An 18990-nucleotide genomic window follows, 5' to 3' on the forward strand; every position below is an offset into this window, starting at 1 on the left:
ACTCTGTGTCTGACCCTGGGAGTGTGTGATGAGACAGTGTAGAGGGAGCTTCACTCTGTGTCTGACCCTGGGAGTGTGTGATGGGACAGTGAAGAGGGAGCTTCACTCTGTGTCTGACCCTGGGAGTGTGTGATGGGACAGTGTAGAGGGAGCTTCACTCTGTGTCTGACCCTGGGAGTGTGTGATGAGACAGTGTAGAGGGAGCTTCACTCTGTGTCTGACCCTGGGAGTGTGTGATGGGACAGTGAAGAGGGAGCTTCACTCTGTGTCTGACCCTGGGAGTGTGTGATGAGACAGTGTAGAGGGAGCTTCACTCTGTGTCTGACCCTGGGAGTGTGTGATGAGACAGTGTAGAGGGAGCTTCACTCTGTGTCTGACCCTGGGAGTGTGTGATGAGACAGTGTAAAGTGATCTTCAGTCTTGCGTCTCTCTCTCTGCTTAATACCAGGCCCATTTGGGTACTCCTTTGCTTCTGACATTGACGCATTCAGTTCCATGCCTTGTGTGATGAATAAATAAACAAACATGAGCCATTGACCCGATGACGGGTCAGACAACCTTAGTCACCGAGAGGAAGGTAACTGTCTCTGAAGGTCTCTTCCTGTTATCCCCTTCAGGGGCTTCGGCCACCCTCCAGCACCCACAGGCCGCCACGCTACGCACTGCGCTAATGGGCCTCGTTTCCCGGAAGGCCTCAGTGGTGAAGTAGTACAGGATAGGGTCCAGCACAGCGTTGGAGCTGGCCAGCAGCTGGGAGGCCTGGAAGAGCTGGAGAGCCAGTTCAGATGAGTGGGTGAGCAGTCTCTGGTAGAAACAGAGGAGGGTATGGTAGGGCAGGAAGCAGAAGGTGAAGATGAGCAGGTTGGCCAGGATCATGCCCTGCGCCTTTGGCATCTTCTGTAGCTGTGAACCATTGTTCTTACCTTTCCTCAGTACCCACAGTGCCACCAGAGAGGAGACCAGCAGAAGGCAGAATGGCAGCGCGAAGCCGAGGCTGAAGGTGACTGCAACTGTGGTCTTCTTGGTAACGGCCTCTAGCTGGAGGCAATCAGTGTCCGTGCTGTTGATTCTGAGGGACTTTAACTTCCAGATGAGGTAAGGTGGGAGACTGGCGCTGATGGAAAAGATCCACACCAGGGCGCTGACCCACGGGGCTGCCCGTTGCAGCTGGCGCATGGGTAAGCGGAGAGGGAACAGGGTGGCAATGCACCGGTCCAGGCTGATGCAAGCCAGGAAGAAGATACTGGTGTACATGTTGATGAGGAAGATGAGGAAGCTGAGCTTGCAGATGTCCCTTAGTTCCGGATGGTAGGAGGAGGCAATCTGGAAAGGCAGGAAGCAGACCAGCAGCAGGTCAGCAGTGGCCAAGCTGCGCATGTAGATGGTGGTGCCCGAGCGTAGGCGGATGTGGCAGCTGAAGACCCACAGGGCGCCCGCGTTGAACACCAGGCCCAGCACGATGATGATGGAGTAGATCACAGTGAGGCAGGGGTGGGGGACCATGTTGCTCGTCGTGTTTGAATTGTTCATCCCGCTCATTGTCCTGAGAATGGAGTTGAGGGTAAGAAGGGTGGAGGGTGATGGCGAGGTCACATAGACACAGTAGAAATGCACACCCCGGTCTGTTTACCAATACCCCATTCTGTATATCGACACCCCAGTCTGGGTACCCAATTCCCAGTCTAATTCCCCACTCCCCCATCACTGTACCCACTCCCCTGTCTGTGTACCCACACCTTGGTCTGTGTATCCATAGCCCGGTCCGTGTATCCAAAGACCAGTCTGTGTACCCACACCCTAGCCTGTGTTCCCAATTCCCCAGTACCTGTAGCTACACACAAGTCTGTTTCCCAACTCCCCTGTCTGTGTATCCACTCCCCAGTCTGTGTACACACTCTCCAGTTTGTGTACTGACACCTGAGTCTATTAATGCATTCCCCAGTCTGTGTATCCACTCCCTAGACTTTGTCCCTGTAACCCAGTTAGTGTACCCACACTCCTGTCTGTGTACCCATTCCTCAGTCTGCAAACCCACAATCCAGACTGTGTATCCACACCCGTCTGTGTAACCTCACACCAGTCTGTCTACCCATTCCCCAGTCTCTGTACCCTAACCCCAATCTGTGTACCCTCACCGGGGTCTATGTATCCTTACCCCAGTCTGTGTACCCTCACCCCAGTCTGTCTACCCATTCCCCAGTCTCTGTACCCTAACCCCAATCTGTGTACCCTCACCGGGGTCTATGTATCCTTACCCCAGTCTGTGTACCCTCACCCCAGTCTGTCTACCCATTCCCCAGTCTCTGTACTCTTGCTCCAGTCTGTGTACCCTCACCACAGTGTCTGTACCCTTATGTCAGTGTTGGTACCCACACACCAGTCTGTGTACCCACACGCAGTCTGTTAACCCAAACCAGAATGTGTAATAATTCCTCTGTTGGAGTACCAACACCCCAGTCTGTGTACCTCTTCCCTAGTCTTTCTACACACACCATAGTCTGTGCGCCCATTCCCCATTCCCTGTACCCATACCCTAGTCTGTAAACCCACAGACCAGACTGTGTACCCACTCCCCATTCTCATACCCTCACCCCAGTCATGGTACCCATTGCTCAGTCTGTGTAGCCATGGCCCAGACTGTGTACACATGCCCCAGTCTCGGTACCCATTCCCCAGTCTCGTTAAACATTCCCCAGTTTGTGTACGCATTCACCAGTCTGTGTACCCACTCCCCAGTCTCAGTACCATTTCTCCAGTCTGTGTACCCATTCAGCTGCCTATGTATCCACTCCTTAGTCTGTGTATCCACACCCATGTGTGTACACACACACACCAATCTGTGTACCCAAAAGCACGTCTGTGTACCCATTCCGCAGTCTGTGTAACCATTCCCAGTCTGTGTTCTGACAGCCCATACTGTGTACCCACTTGGCAGTCTGTGTACTCAATCTCATCTGTGTACGCACACCACAGTCTGTGTACCCATTATTCAGTGTGTGTACACACACCTGAGTCTGTGTACCCAATCACCAGTCTGTGTACCTACACCCCAGTTTGTGTACCCATTCCCCAGTCTGCATACCTATTCTTAAATCTGTGTAACCATTCCCCAGTCTATGTACCCATGTCCCACTCTATGTACCCATTCCCCAGTCTGTGCAACCATTCCCAGTTTGTGTACCCACTTATCAGTCTGTACTAATTTTGCAGTCTGTGTACCCATTATCTAGTGTGTGTACACACACCCGAATCTGTGCACCCATTCACCAGTCTGTATACCTACATCCCAGTTTGTGTACCCATTCCACAGACTGTGTATCCACAGACAAGTCTGCATACTCACTCAGCAGTCTCTGTACCCTCTCGCCAGTCTGTATACCCACTTCACAGTCTTTGTACCCATTCCTCCTTCTGTATACCTATTTCCCAGTTTCAGTATCCTCACCCTAGTCTGTATACCCATTCCCCAATCGGTAAACACATTCTCCAGTCCCTGTACCCACTTCCAAGTCTATCTACCCATTCCACAATCTATGTACCCACACACAATTTGTGTACCCATTTCCCAGCCTGTGTAACCATTCCTAGTTTTGTGTACCCACTTATCAGCCTTTTTACACACTCACCGGACTGTGTTCCCATAGCCTGTGTAACCATTCCTCAGTCTGTGTACCTATTACCCAGTGTGTGAACACACACACCAGTCAGTGTACCCAATCACCAGCCTCTGTATCCATTCCCAGTCTCGGTACCCTCACCTGAGTCTATGTACCCATTCTTCAGTCTATATACACATTCCCCAGAGTCAGAACGCTCACCACAGTCTGTGTACCCGTTCCCCAGTCCATATACCCATTTTCCAGTCCCTGAACCCACTTCCAAGTCTGTGTACTCATTTTCCATTCTGTGTACTTACAGCACAGTCAGTGTACCCATTCTCCAGCCTCTGTATCCATTCCTCAGTCTGTGTACCTACACCCCAGTCTATGTATCCATTCAATAGTCCATATACCCATTCTCCAATCCCAGTATCCACATCCAAGTCTGTGTACCCATTTGCCAGTCTGTGTGCCGACAGCCTACACTGTGTACACATTCACAGGCTGTGTACCACCAGCCCAGACTGTGTACACACTCAGCAGTCTCGGTACCCTCTCTCAAGTCTGTATACCCACTTTCCAGTCTTTGTACCCATTCCCCAGTCTGTGTACCCATTCCTCATTCTCAGTACCCTCAGCTCAGTCTGTGTACCCATTCCTAAACCTCTGTAACCATTCCCCAGTCTATGTACCCACTTCCCAGTCTGTGCACCCACTCCTGAGTCGGTATACACATGCCCCAGAGTATGCACTATTCCCCAGTATGTGTACACACACCCTAGTTTGTGTTCCCATTCGCCATTCTGTGTACCCACTCCCCATTCTGTGTTCACACACCTCATCTGTGTACCCATTCTCCTGTCTGTGTACCCACACCCCATTCTGTGTATCCATTCCTCAATCTGGATACCCATTCCGCAGCCTGTGTACACACGCCTCAATCTCTATACCCATTCCTCATTCTGCGCAACCATTCAACAGTTAGTGTTTCGATTCCCCATTCCCTGTACCCACTCTCCAGTCGGTTCTGACAGCCCAGTCTGTGTACATGCTCAGCAGTCTGTGTACTCATTACCCCAGTCTCTTTACCCACTCCCCAGTCTGTGTACACACACCTCATTTGCGTACCCATTTTCCTGTCTGCGTATACACACCCCATCTATGTACCCATTGCCCAGTCTGTTAACTCATTCCCCAGTCTGTGTACCCATTCCCCAGCCTGTGTACACACACCCCAATCCCTATACCTATTACCACTCTGTGCAGCTATGCCCCAGTGTGTTCTGACAGCCTAATCTGTGTAGACAATCAGCAGTATGTGTACTCATCTTGTCTGTGTTCTGACAGCTCAAACTGTGTACTCACTCGGCAGTCTGTGTAACCATCCCGTCTGTTCCGACAGCCCAAACTGTGTACTCACTCGGCAGTCTGTGTAACCATCCCGTCTGTGTTCCGACAGCCCAAACTGTGTACTCACTCGGCAGTCTGTGTAACCATCCCGTCTGTGTTCCGACAGCCCAAACTGTGTACTCACTCGGCAGTCTGTGTAACCATCCCGTCTGTGTTCCGACAGCCCAAACTGTGTACTCACTCGGCAGTCTGTGTAACCATCCCGTCTGTGTTCCGACAGCCCAAACTGTGTACTCACTCGGCAGTCTGTGTAACCATCCCGTCTGTGTTCCGACAGCCCAAACTGTGTACTCACTCGGCAGTCTGTGTAACCATCCCGTCTGTGTTCCGACAGCCCAAACTGTGTACTCACTCGGCAGTCTGTGTAACCATCCCATCTGTGTTCTGACAGCCCAAACTGTGTACTCACTCGGCAGTCTGTGTACTCATTCTCCAGTCTGTGTACGCTCACCATATACCCACTCATCAGTCTGTGTTCCAACAGCCCAGACTGTGTACCCACTTGGCAGACTGTGTACTCATTCCCCAGTCCGTATACCCATTCTCCAGTCTCGGTACCCTCTCCCCAGTCTGTATACTCACTTCCCAGTCTTTGTACCCATTCCTAAGTCTATGTACTCATTTCCCGGTCTGTGTACCTACACCCCAGTCGGTAGACCCAATCCCCAGTCTGTGTACTGTACTCATTCCCCAATCTTGGTACCCTCACCTCAGCCTGTGTACCCATTTACCTGTCTGTATACCCATTCCCCAGACTCCCCACCCACTCTCCAGTCTGTGCTGCAACAGCTCAGACTGTGTACTTACTTGGCAGACTATATACTTATTCCCCAGTCTGTGTACCCATTCCCCCAGTCCCTGTACTCACTCACAAGTCCATGTACCCATTTGAAAGTCTGTGTCCCGACAGCTCTCTGTATACCCATTCCACAGACTGTGTACCGACAGCCCTCTGTGTACCCATTCCACAGACTGTGTACCGACAGCCCAGACTGTGTACACACTCAGCAGTCTCAGTACCCTCTCCTCAGTCCATGTACCCACTTCCCAGTCTTTGTACCCATTCCCCAGTCTGTGTGCTCATTCCCCAGTCTGTGTACCTACAACCTAGTCTGTGACCTATTCCCCAGTTTGTGTACCCATTCCACTATCTCAGTACCCTCATCTCAGTCTGTGTACCCATTCCCCAGTCTCTCTACTCACTCCCTAGTCTTTGTTCCCACTTCCCTGTCTGTGTACCCATTCCCCAGTCTGTGTACCCATTCCCCAGTCTGTGTGCCCATTCCCCAGTCTGTGTGCCCATTCCCCAGTCTGTGTACCCATTCCCCAGTCTATGTACCCATTCCCCAGTCCGTTTACCCATTCCCCAGTCCGTTTACCCATTCCCCAGTCTGTGTACCCATCCCGCAGTCTGTGTACTCACATCCCGAGGCCAGATTACTGGGCTCTCCTGCTGGGTGAATAGAGGCGTGGACGGTGATTGATGGATGGAGCTGGCTCTCTGTCTACTTTCTGCTGGGAGGCTGTGTCTCAATCTCTGTGCAAAGGCTGGTGCTTACTAGAAGAGTAATTGTATAGGTTTGAGTGGTAGGCAGGTCACTGCATGGCCAAGAAAGGGAGACAATGGAAAAGTGAGAATCTTAAGGTCCGTTAGAGAGGTTGCACAAGATGTATCTGAGACATACTGCAAGTGGACGTTATCAGGGTCACAGTTACTGAGGGCCGAGGGTGATCATGCATGCGCAGCTTACTGTGCAAGCAGTTCACTCACAGTATCCTCTCTCAGTTATTGATACGTTGAGCCTCTGTTGTTATTGTGACCCTTGACTATGCAACAGTTAATTGTTGCCTTGCTAACACCGACTGTGGAACAACACAGCACAGGAACATGCCCTTCAGCCCACGGTGTTGTGCCAATCTAATTAAATTCACGATACCTAATCCCTTTTGCCTGCACATGGTCCATATCCTTTGTTCCTCTGCAGATTCATGTGTCTCTGAATTTAAAAACCTCTATCATATCTGCCTCTACCATCACTCCTTTCAGCCTGTCCATCTGTCTTTGTCAAAAGCTTACCAACAACTTCTCTTTTTAATGTTCAAGTTCAGTTTATTGTCTTTCAACCAAACATATAGCGTCAAACAAAACAATATTTCTCTGGATCAAGGTGCACAACACAATACATATAACTCACACAGAACACATAAAGTAATATTACCACAAATAAATTTTAAAATAATAAGGTGTATTTACGACACAAGTTAAAAATATATCGCTACTGTCACTTCATATGTGATGAGGCCTGGGAGTTTAGTAGTCTTACGGCCTGGGGAAGAAGCTGTTTCCCATTCTAACAGTTTTTATCCTAATGTTATGGTACCTCCAGTCTGATGGAAGGGGCCAAAAAGATTGTTGGACAGAGAGGAGGATTATTGACAATGCTAAGTGTCCTGCACAGGCAGTGCTCCTGATAAATATCTCTGACGGGTGGAAGAGAGACGCCGATGATCCTCTCAGCAGTCTTCACAATCCCTTGTGGAGACTTGCAGTCAGATGCCTTGCAATTTCTTACCAAATGATGGTACAGTTGGTCAGGACACTCAATGGTGCTCCTGTAAAAACTGGTGAGAATGGTTTGGTGGGGTGCCTCAATATCCTCAGGAAGTGGAAGATACTCCTGTGCTTCCTTGACCAGAGCGATGGTGTTGAGGGCCGAGTGAGAGCACTCCCAGAAATTTGGTGCTCCTAACTTCTCCACAGAGGAGCCGTGTATTTGCAGTGAAGAGTGGCTAGACTGCCACTTCTTTCCCTTTTACCCAACCATGTCTCCCCTCTCCCTTCCCCCTTCCCACAGTACAGTCGCATATCAGGATCAGGTTTATCGTCTCTCGCACAGGTCATGGATTTTTTTGTGGCAGCAGTGCAGTACAATACATAAAATTATTGCAGTACTGTGCAAAAGTCTTAGGCACCCTAGCTAAAGTCTAAGACTCCTGCACAATACTAAATGTACTTTGATAATAAATTCAATTTGAACAAACTTGAACTTGGAACTATAGACTTCGACCCCAAGATCTCAAGATCAATGCTCTTAAGGATCCTGCCATCTACTGTGAACTGTCAATTTACACCCAAATCTTTGAGAAACAAACACTGTTCATGACGTTCCTGTCCAGTGGGATTATCACACAAATGCACACTTGGACACAGAGAGAAAAAACACATGAAAACACATTCCATTCTTTCTGGTCTCGAGCTCCCCTGTCTCACCTAATCTCACCGGTCTGAACAGTGACCCTCTGAAGCAGAATTGTGAACTCCTGGCCTGCAGATGGAAACCAAGGGCAGGTTTTGTTTCTGTTTCACTTGGCTTAGCTCTGCTGTCTCACTTGTTGATCTGAACTTCAGTGCTTGCTTCGCACCACTAAGCATGGGCCAGTTCCTTCAGATGTCATTCAAAGTTGAAAGTTCAAAACTCAACGTGACTTTATTATCAAAATACACATGTCACCGTATATAACCCTGAGATTCATTGTCTAGCGGGCATTCACAGTCAGTGCAAAGAAACACAATTGTGTCAAAGAAAAAAGCAATCTGCAAAAGACAACAAATAGTGCGATGCAGAAAGCAAAACAAAACAATAATTAGAAATAACTGAGTACATGTGTCGTAGAGTCCTTAAAAGCAAGTCCATAGGTTATGGGAACAGTTCAGTGTTAAGGTGAGTGAAGTTATCTACTTTGGTCCAGGAGCCTGATGGTTAAGGGGTAATAACTGTTCCTGAACTTGGTGGTGTGGCAAGGATGACCAAGTAAGGAAACTTGGATGGTGATGAATTTAGTCAACAAGGAAAAGGAATTGTATATAAGGTTCAGTAAGCTGGAATCAGAGACCTTGAAGAATATAAAGAAGCCAGAAAATATCTCAGTAAGGAACATAGGAAAGCTGTGAGGGAGGTTGTCCTTGGCAAGAGAGACTAAGGAGAATCCCAAAGCATTATATACATACATCATGAGCAAGAGCATAACTAGGGGGAGGGTTGGATCACTCAAAGAAGACATAGATTTATAGAGTACTTTTGCACCAAAACACACCCTGTGGCACATCTAGTCAGTACTGAACTATTATTCTGCCAAGTCCCATTGACCCAAACCTGGACTACATGCTCCACACACCTCCCACCCATGTATGTATCAAACTTCTCTTAAATTTTGCAATCGAACCTGCATCCACCACTTCTGTTGGTAATTTGTTCCACAGTTTCACCATTCTCTGAGTGAAGAAGTTCTTCCTCAGGTCTCCATAAATATTTCACTCTTCATCTTTACGCCATAACCTCCAGTTCTAGTCTCACCCAGTCTTAGTGGGAAAAGCCTGCTTACATTCCCCTCCCTATCTATACTTATAATTATTATATCTCTATCAAACATCCCCTCATTCTGCTGGGCTCCAGGGAATAAAGTTCTAACCCATTCAACCTTTTCCTATAACTCAGGTCCTCAACCCCTGGCAACATCCTTGTAAATTTTTCTGTATTCATTCAATCTTACTGATATATTTACTCTAGGTAGATGCCCAAAAAATGCATACAGTACTCTAGATAGATTGTAGCATTCCCTGATAGGCATTCTCTCTCTGCTGGGCATGGTCCTGGTCTCCTCTCATCCGGAGCTCTTATGGTGTTAACCCTGCCCTTCTGTCAACGGGTGTCAGTGAACCCATAACCAATCACCCAGTGTTAATAATTTAGATACAAAGAGGTGCAAACACTAGTCACCAACTCAAGCAAAATAAGCCAACAACAGGAGTGGTCCTGGGCACTCGACGGGCAGACCTTTTCAACCTTTCACCCTCAAGCACTGACCCTCTACTCACCCTCCTGGCACTGCCTGGCCCAGTGCAGGATTTTTCTAGCTCCCTTCTGAATGATCCATCAGGAACAGGAGGAGGCACAAGAAGAATTTGCAGCAGCTGGGGGATTTTATTGTGTCGGGAGGGAAGTGGACAGTCAATGTTTCAGGCCAAGGCCCATCACCTGGACCGCAGAAGAGCAGGAACAGGGTGCTTGGCCATTTGAAACTGGCTGGCCTTTCAACAAGATTATGGGTAATTTGATTCCACGGTGATCCCTGCTCCACACGATCATGGATTCTCCTAAAACCAGAGATCTGTCCATCTCAGCCTTAGGTACATTTAATGATTCATCTCTCTGGGGTAGAGAAATCCAAAGATTAGGAATCTTTGGGTAGGGTAAGATTACTTTGCTTACATTCCATATCCTTCAATGAGAAGAAATTCCTCTCTCTGAAATGATTGACTCTTTATTCTAAAACTATTCCCCTATTATTATCCCAGTACCCAAGAAAAACATGATAACATACCTTAATGACTACCGCACAATGACTCTTGACATCTACCATCATGAAGTGCTTTGAGAGTTGTTTATGGCACACATCCACTCCAACCTCCCAGACAGCCTCAACTCACTGCAGTTTACCTTCTGCCTACCATGGATGTCATCTCCCTGGCCTTAGACATATCTCTGGAGCATCTGGACAGTAAAGGCACTTACATCAGGCTATTGTTCATTGATTATAATTCTGCCTTCAGTACTAATATTCCAAGCAAACTCATCATCAGACTCCAGACTCTGGAAGCCAATGCCTCCCACTGCAACTGGATCCTTGCTTTCCATCACGAGTAAAGCCCTCCCCACCACTGAGCACATCTACATGGAACACTGTTGCAGGAAAGCAGCATCCATCATCAGGGACCCTCACCATCCAGGCCATGCTCTCTTCTTGCTGCTGCCATCAGGAAGAAGGTGCAGGAGCGTCAAGACCCACAGCACCGGGTTCAGGAACAGTTACTACCTCTCAACCATCAGTCTCTTGAACCAGAGGGGTAACTTCACTCGCCCCATCACTGAACTGTTCCCACAATCTATGGACTCACTTTCAAGGACTCTTCATCTCATATTCTAGATATTTATTATATTTATTTATATTTTCTCTTCCTTTCTGTATTTTCACAGTTTGTTGTTTTGTTTTTGCATATTGGTTGTTTGTCGATCCTGTTGGGTGCAGATTTTCATGGATCCTACTGTGTTTCTTGGATTTACTGTGTATACCTGTAGGAAAATGGATCTCATGGTTGCCTCTGGTGACATATATGTACTTTGATAATAGATTAACTTTGAACTTTGGCCAACAGACCACTATTGGCAAACACAAGCAGCAACAACTCTACCTCAACTGCGTGGAGCGATGATGCTCCATAAGCTTGCATCCTCAGCTCCCATCACACTGGACATTTAAGACGGTATGGTCAGATTCTGCTCTAGCTCCTCCCACAAGTTTGTAGATGAAACCTCTGTAGTGAGCTGCGTGTCAGATATTGCTGAGTCAGAGCACAGGAAGGTAATGCAGTGCTTAGTCACATAGCGTCATGACCTGTTCCACAATTCCTATAAAATAAAAGAGCTGGTTATTCACTTCACAAAGAGGGTTCGTGTGCACACCCCTGTCTTCATCAAAACTGCTGAGTTCAAGAGGGTTGAGAACACCAAGTCCTAGGTGGGAACATCACCAATAACTGGTCCTAGTCCAAGCATATTGATGTCAATAGACAATAGACAATAGGTGCAGAAGTAGACCATTCGGCCATTCGAGCCTGCACCGCCATTTTGAGATCATGGCTGATCATCTACTATCAATACCCGGTTCCTGCCTTGTCCCCATATCCCTTGATTCCCCTATCCATAAGATACCTATTTAGCTCCTTTTTGAAAGCATCCAGAGAATTGGCCTCCACTACCTTCCGAGGCAGTGCATTCCAGACTCCCACAACTCTCTGGGAGAAGAAGTTTTTCCTTAACTCTGTCCTAAATGACCTACCCCTTATTCTCAAACCATGCCCTCTGGTACTGGGCTCTCCCAGCATCTGGAACACATTTCCTGCCTCTATCTTGTCCAATCCCTTCATAATCTTATATGTTTCAATCAGATCCCCTCTCAATCTCCTTAATTCCAGCGTGTACAAGCCCAGTCTCTCTAACCTCTCTGCGTAAGACAGTCCAGACATCCCAGGAATTAACCTTGTGAATCTACGCTGCACTTCCTCTACAGCCAGGATGTCCTTCCTTAACCCTGGAGACCAAAACTGTACACAATACTCCAGGTGTGGTCTCACCAGGGCTCTGTACAAATGCAAGAGGATTTCCTTGCTCTTGTATTCAATTCCCTTTGTAATAAAGGCCAACATTCCATTAGCCTTCTTCACTGCCTGCTGCACTTGTTCATTCACCTTCAGTGACTGATGAACAAGGACTCCTAGATCTCTTTGTATTTCTCCCTTACCTAACTCTACACCGTTCAGATAATAATCTGCCTTCCTGTTCTTACTCCCAAAGTGGATAACCTCACACTTATTCACATTAAACGTCATCTGCCAAGTATCTGCCCACTCACCCAGCCTATCCAAGTCACCCTGACTTCTCCTAACATCCTCATCACATGTCACACTGCCACCCAGCTTAGTATCATCAGCAAATCATCATGGCCAAGAAAGCTCAACAAAGCTTCTGCTTGTTCAGGAGGCATGTTCCCATTGATTGTTACCAATTTTTAGCAATGTACCATGGAAAGCATTCTGTCCAGATGCATCATGCCTTGGTATGGCACTACTCTGACCGAGACCGCAAGAAAAAGAGTTGTGACACGACTCAGCACATCACAGCAACCAGTCTTCCCTCCATGGACTCTGTCTACACTCCTCCCTGCCTCAGTAAAGCAGCCAGCATAATCAAAGACCCTACTCACCCTGGACTTCCTCTGTTCTCCCCTCTTTATTCCAGCTCAATGCACTGAGTAATAATCTGATCTTCATGAACAGTAGTCAAGACAAGCTTTTCAGTGTATCACCAATACCAGTGCTAGTTATAACTATCCCAACTGTGGGAAATATCCTCTCATCATCCACCCTGTTAACTGCCCTGTGTACATTGTGTACTTTATCTAGATTACCTCTTGTTCTTCTATATTGGGGATGCTCCCAATCTGTTCAAAGTCTCTGTATCCCTCATCCGTGAGTGTACCAATGTGATTCTTGCCTCTACTGTAGATCATTCCTTCAACACAATTCATAATAGCTCGGCTGTGGTCTCACCAACTTATAGTGGTGCTTTGAAGCTCTGTTCACCACCCAGACTCTTACTGACAGTAAAGAAAGTTATCACAGATTAAAGTCAGTCACAGATCAGTTAAGAAAGTGGGCTTTGGAGTGCCAAATGGAATTCAAAACAGATAAAGGTGAGATGACAAATTTTGGAAAGTCAAACCAATGTAGTACTTACAAAATGAATGATAGGGCACTGTAGTATAATGGAACAGAAGGACTTAGGAATAAAGATTATAGTTCGTTGACAGGTAGACAGGGTAGTCAAAAAGGCACTTAGCACACTGATCTTCATCAGGGAGAGTACTGAGTATAGGAAATGGGAGGCTATATTACAGTTGTAGAAGTCACTAGTGAGGCTGCAATTAAAGTATTGTGAACGTAGTTTCAGCCACCCTATTATAGAAAAAGATGAGATTAAACTGGAAGTGAGCAGAAAGGTTTGCAATGATGTTGGCAGGTCTAGAGATCTTGAGGTTAGCCAGGCTACATCTTGATCCCTTGGAATATAGGAAAATGAGGGACGACTTACAGAGGTTTCAAAACCATGAGAGGCATAGATAAAGTGGGAGAGAACAGTCTTTTCTGCAGGGTACAGAAGTCCAAACTAGGGGGCATAAAGTTAGGGTGAGAATAAAGATTTAAAAGGGACATGGGTGCAAATTTTCAGAGGGTTCAAAGTTCAAAGTAAACTTATTATCGAAGTTTGCATATGTTTCCATAAACTACCTTGAGATTAATTTTCTTGCAGACATTTGCAGGAAAATAAAGAAATACAATAGAATTTATGAAAACTACACATAAATAAAGACCAACAACCAACCAATGTGCAAAAGAAGGCAATTTATGTAAATTAAAATAATACTGAGAATATAAGTTGTAAAGAGTCCTTGAAAGTGAGTCTGTAGTTCATGGAATCAGTCAGAGCTGTTGGGGAATGAAGTTATCCACAATGGTTCAGGAGCCTAAGGCTTCTTTCTGCATCTCCTGCCCAAAGTTGTAGTGAGAAGAGAACAAGACCAGGATGGCAGGGGTCTTTGATGATGGATGCTGCTTTCTTATGGCAGCGCTCCTTGCAATTATATTCACTAGTGGACAGGGCTTTGCCAGTATGGAACTTCCTGTAGACTTTTCTATTTCTGGGCGTTGGTGTTTCCATTCAATATGAAACAAGCTGCCAGGTGGAGTAGTTGAGGCCAGTACAATAGTATAATTTAAGGCTGACTTGGATAGGTACAGGAAGGGGGGCTTGGAGGGACTCAGTATGGGCTGAATGCAGACTAGCTGGGTGCACATCATGGTCGGCATGGTTGAAGGCCTGTAACTGTGTTGTATTGTTCTTTGATTCTGTGGTGAATGACTCAGTAACTCTAAGTGATGAGGTGCTTTCAGAGTTTGGTCATGAAGCGCATCAACTTCTGCCTGAGGAGTGACCTGGATCTGCTCCAATTTGCCCACCATCACAACAGGTCCACAGCAGATGCAGTTTCATTCACTCTTCACTCAGCCCTGGAACATCTGGTCAGTGAAGATGCATACATCAGGATGCTCTTCACTGACTACAGCACAGATCGTATACTATCATTTCCTTAACACTAGTCAATACACTCCAAGACCTTGGCCTCAATATGCACTTGTACAACTGGATCCTTGATTTCCTCACCTGCAGACCCCAATCAGTACAGATTGGCAACGACATCTCCTCCACAGTCACTATCAGCACACCACAAGGCTGTGTGCTTAGCCCCCTCCTCTACTCCCTTTATACCCATGACTATGTGGCTATGTACAGCTCCAATGACACTACTTGTTAGCTGAATCAAAGGCAGTGACAAAATGGCATATAGCAGGGAGATTGAAACTGTGATTAAGTGGTACCACAAAAACAATTTCTCACTCAACATCAGCAAAACCAAAGAGCTGATTATTGATTATACAAGGAAGAAACTGGAAGACCATGAGCAAGTTCCCATTGGGGGATCAGAGGTGGAGAGGGTCAGCAACTTTAAATTACGGTGTTATCACATTAGAGGATCTGTCCTGGATTCAGTATGTAAGTGACATCACAAAAAGGCACGGCAGCATCTCTACTTTCTTAGAAGTTTGAGTAGATCAGTGTCACTTAAAACTTGGACACTTTTCTGTAAAATTTCCACACAGAAAGTGTAGAGGGGAGAATATCCTAATTGGTTGTATCACTGACTTCTCCCCATTCCTTTCCAATCCTGAAGAAAGGTCTTGGCCTGAAATGTCGACTGTTTACTCTTTTCCACAGGTGCTGCCTGACCTGCTGAGTTCCTCCAGCATTTTGTGTGTTTTGCTTTGAATTTCCCTTCACCCTGCTTTGTGTAGCTGGACCCTGGATTTCCTGTCAGATTGCCGGCAGGTGGTAAGAGTGGGCTCCCTCACCTCTGCCCCTCTGCCCCTCAACCCAGGTGCCCTTCAGGGTTATGTCCTAAACCTTCTCTTTTACTCTCTGTATATCCATGGTTGTGTCACCACCCACAGCTCCAATCTGCTAATTAAATTTGCTGACGAAACTACATTGATTGGCCTAATTTCAAATAATAATGAGGCAGCCTACAGGGAAGAAGTCGTCTCTCTGACAGAGTGATGTCAAGAAAACAACCTCTCCTTCAACGCTGCAAAAACAAAGGAGCTGGTTGTGGACTCCAGGAGGAATGGAGACGGGCTAACCCCCATTGACATCAATGGATCTGGGGTTGAGAGGGTGAACAGCTTTAAGTTTCTCAGCATAAACATCACCGAGGATCAAACGTGGTCTGTACATACCGGCTGTGTGGTGAAAAAGACACAACAGCGCCTCTTTCACCTCAGACGGATGAAGATGTTTGTTATGAGTCCTCAAATCCTAAGGGCTTTCTACAGGGGCACAATTGAGAGCATCCTGACTGACTGCATCACTGCCTGGTATGGGAACTGCAGCTCCCTTAATCGCAAGACTCTGCAGAGAGTGGTGTGGACAGCCCAGTGCATCTGTAGATGTGAACTTCCCACTATTCAGGACATTTACAAAGACAGGTGTGTAAAAAGGACCTGAAGGATCATTGAGTCACCCCAACCACAAACTGTTTCAACCAACCAACTGTTCCTACCATCTGGGAAACGGTACCTCAACATAAAAGTCAGGACCAACAGGCTCTGGGACAGCTGCTTCCACCAGGCCATCAGCCTGATTAATTCATGCTGATATAGTTGTATTTCTATGTTACATTGACTGTCCTGTGGTATGTACTATTTGTTACAAATTACCATAAATTGCACCTTGCACATTTAGACGGACGCGTAACTTAAAGATTTTTACCCCTCATGTATATAAGGATGCAAGTAATAAAGTCAATTCAATTCGATCTAGAGATTTTCTTGTGTTTGTAGTTGTTTCACAGCCTGGTATGGAAGCTCAAATGCCCAGGAACAGAAATATCTTCAGAAAGTGGTGGATATAACCCAGTCCATCACAGCAAAAGCTCTCCCCACCGTTGAGCACATTTACATGGAGCACTGTCACAAGAAAGGAACATCCATCATCAAGGACCCCCACCACCCAGGCTAATCTCTCTTCTCACTATTACCGTCGGGCAACTCTGTGAGTTGGGTTAACTCTGTGAGCGGGGCTGATAAAGAGACAGATCCCATTTCCGCGATCCATGCCGATTCTGTGTAACCAAATCCTGAAATCAAAGACCCTACCCACCCCGGATATTCCCTCTTCTCCCCTCTCCCACCGGGCAAAGGATACCAAATCCTGGAAGTATGTACCACCATTCTCAAGGACAACTACTCTGTTGTTATGACTATTGAATACAATAAAATGGGCTCTTGTCCTCACAATCTCTGTCATCATAGCCTTGCATCTGACTGTCCATGGATTCTGCATGCTGTCACTGTTTTTCCTTGTCCCACCTAGATACACTGATGTGGTGAAGTGATTTGTGTGGATGGCATGCAAAACAAAGATGTTCCCTGCTCTTCGGGATCGGTGACAGCAATAAACCAACACCCCCCCACCCCTCTTACTGCTGTTACCACATGATGAATGAATACCGTCTGTTCTACAGCTGCCCCCCCTCCTACCTTCCCCCATCACTCCCACCTTTCCGGAGGACACACACACTGTAGGATTTTGCTGTGACTGTTTTAGATTTAAGACTTCCACCTCGATCATCGGCACTGCCCTGGACCGGGGGTTCTCAGCCTGGGCTCCTTGCTTGGTCCATCGCATAGAAAAGGCGCACTAGACTAAGGAGCCTGCCTAGGGCAGTGTGACTTTAAAGGGTAGGATCGAACCCTTCACCCTCTCCCCTTATTCCCATAAAGGAAGGAGAGAGGCTTCCTGTCACCTGTTCCCCAGTGGGCCCTGTCTCGCCCACAGGCTGTTACTGAGGTTAGAGCTGTTTACTGTTTCATGGGACTTCCCTCCGTCGTGGGTACTGAGCTGCAGCCTGCGGTATCACCAGAGCCGGTTGCAGGGGAGATGGGAAGCTGAGCGGTAATAGTAGACGCAAATAGGCGAGCAAAGCACTGGATTCAAGTGTCATCCGTCATGTTGTTTCCTCTTTGTCTCGGTTGTTTCAGTCACTCAGAATCTCTCTCCCTCTCTCTCAAACGCCTCCTTTCTCCCTTCATTTAATCTATGGGTGAGTTTGAATATCTCAGTCACGCACTCTCTCCCTACTCCATTCATTCTCTCCCCTCCCTCCCCTCTCTCCTTCGCTCGCTCTGTTCCTTGAATTCACCCTCTGTCACTTTCCGTGTGTCTCTCTCTTTCTTTCTCACTCTACCTGGCTCTCCCTTTCTCTCAATTTTTCCTCTCCCCCTCTCCCTCCCTCTCTTCTTCCCTCTCTCACCCCCTCCCTCTCTCACCCCCTCTAGATATCCTCTCTATATCCCCTATACTCTCTCTCTCTCTCTCTCTCTCTCTCTCTGTTTTTTCTCTCTCCCCTTTTCTTTCTCACTCTCTCCCCTCCTCAGTCGGTCTCCTGGTATATCAGTCCGGTTGGTTCACAACTCATTTCCCCCGAGTTCGTACCCCCTTTACATACTTGTGTGGCAGAAGATCTCCAGAAATTTCAGCCGCCTTCTCTCACTTGCACAGCACGATGGGTTCAAAACAGGATGCACTTTCAAATTAGAAAGCAAGGCATGAAAACGGCCCCACCCACCCCCTCCCCGATAGGACTGTCAGCATCAGGAACGTGGGCAGGGTGAGCGAAACCCACTCATGAAGGAGCGGGGACCTCAAAGTGGAGGGGCAAGAGTGGCGGGGGTTTAGTGGCGAGCGGAAGGAAAAGCACGGGGAGCGGGGTAAGGGGTGTGGGAAGAGAGTCACGGACGGGAGGAGGAGTGTGACCGAGAAGAGGAAGAGGACTGGGGAGAGGAGTTATCGGGGAGAGAGGGGACGGGGGAGAGCAGTACTGGAAGAGGAGAGGAGCAGGGAGAGGGTGGATGAGGAGATGAAGTGGACTAGAGAGAGGAGGAGGATTGGGAGAGGAGGGGGTAGGGGAGAGGAGGAGGATGGGGAAGGAGGGGGTAAGTGAGAGGAGGGGTCTGGGGTGAGGAGGGGGGAGGATGGGTCCAGGGAGATGAGGGGGAAGGGGAGAAGAGGGGGTGGGGAGAAGAGAGGAGCAGAGTGAGAAGGGATCTGGGGAGAAGAGGGATCCAGGAAGAGGAGCACTGACTGGAGGAGGGGTTTGGGGAGAAGGAGGAGAACAGAAGGAGGAGGGTGTAGAAGAGTGGGTTGGTGAGAGGAAGGGGTAGGGGAGGAGGAAGAGGATAGGGAGAGGA

At 47.6% G+C, this 18990-nt stretch overlaps 1 protein-coding gene across 5 annotated transcripts; it reads right to left on the reverse strand.

Moving 5' to 3' along the window:
- Window positions 1-230: 230 nt before the first annotated feature.
- Window positions 231-18348, reverse strand: LOC140729205 (lysophosphatidic acid receptor 4-like). Of its 5 annotated transcripts, none has more exons than XM_073048710.1 (4): window positions 18249-18348; window positions 11260-11476; window positions 6433-6567; window positions 231-1543 (listed from the first exon to the last, which is right to left on the reverse strand). In XM_073048710.1, coding segments are annotated over exons 3-4 (996 nt in total). In that variant the 5' UTR covers window positions 6435-6567; window positions 11260-11476; window positions 18249-18348; the 3' UTR covers window positions 231-549. The 5 variants fall into 5 exon arrangements, with proteins under 5 accessions (XP_072904811.1, XP_072904812.1, XP_072904813.1 ...); XM_073048711.1 differs by having other exon boundaries at window positions 6433-6608; XM_073048712.1 differs by lacking the exon at window positions 11260-11476.
- Between the last annotated feature and the right edge of the window lie 642 nt (window positions 18349-18990).

This window comes from Hemitrygon akajei, chromosome 6, assembly GCF_048418815.1.
Source record: "Hemitrygon akajei chromosome 6, sHemAka1.3, whole genome shotgun sequence".
Classification (NCBI taxonomy): Eukaryota; Metazoa; Chordata; class Chondrichthyes; order Myliobatiformes; family Dasyatidae; genus Hemitrygon; species Hemitrygon akajei.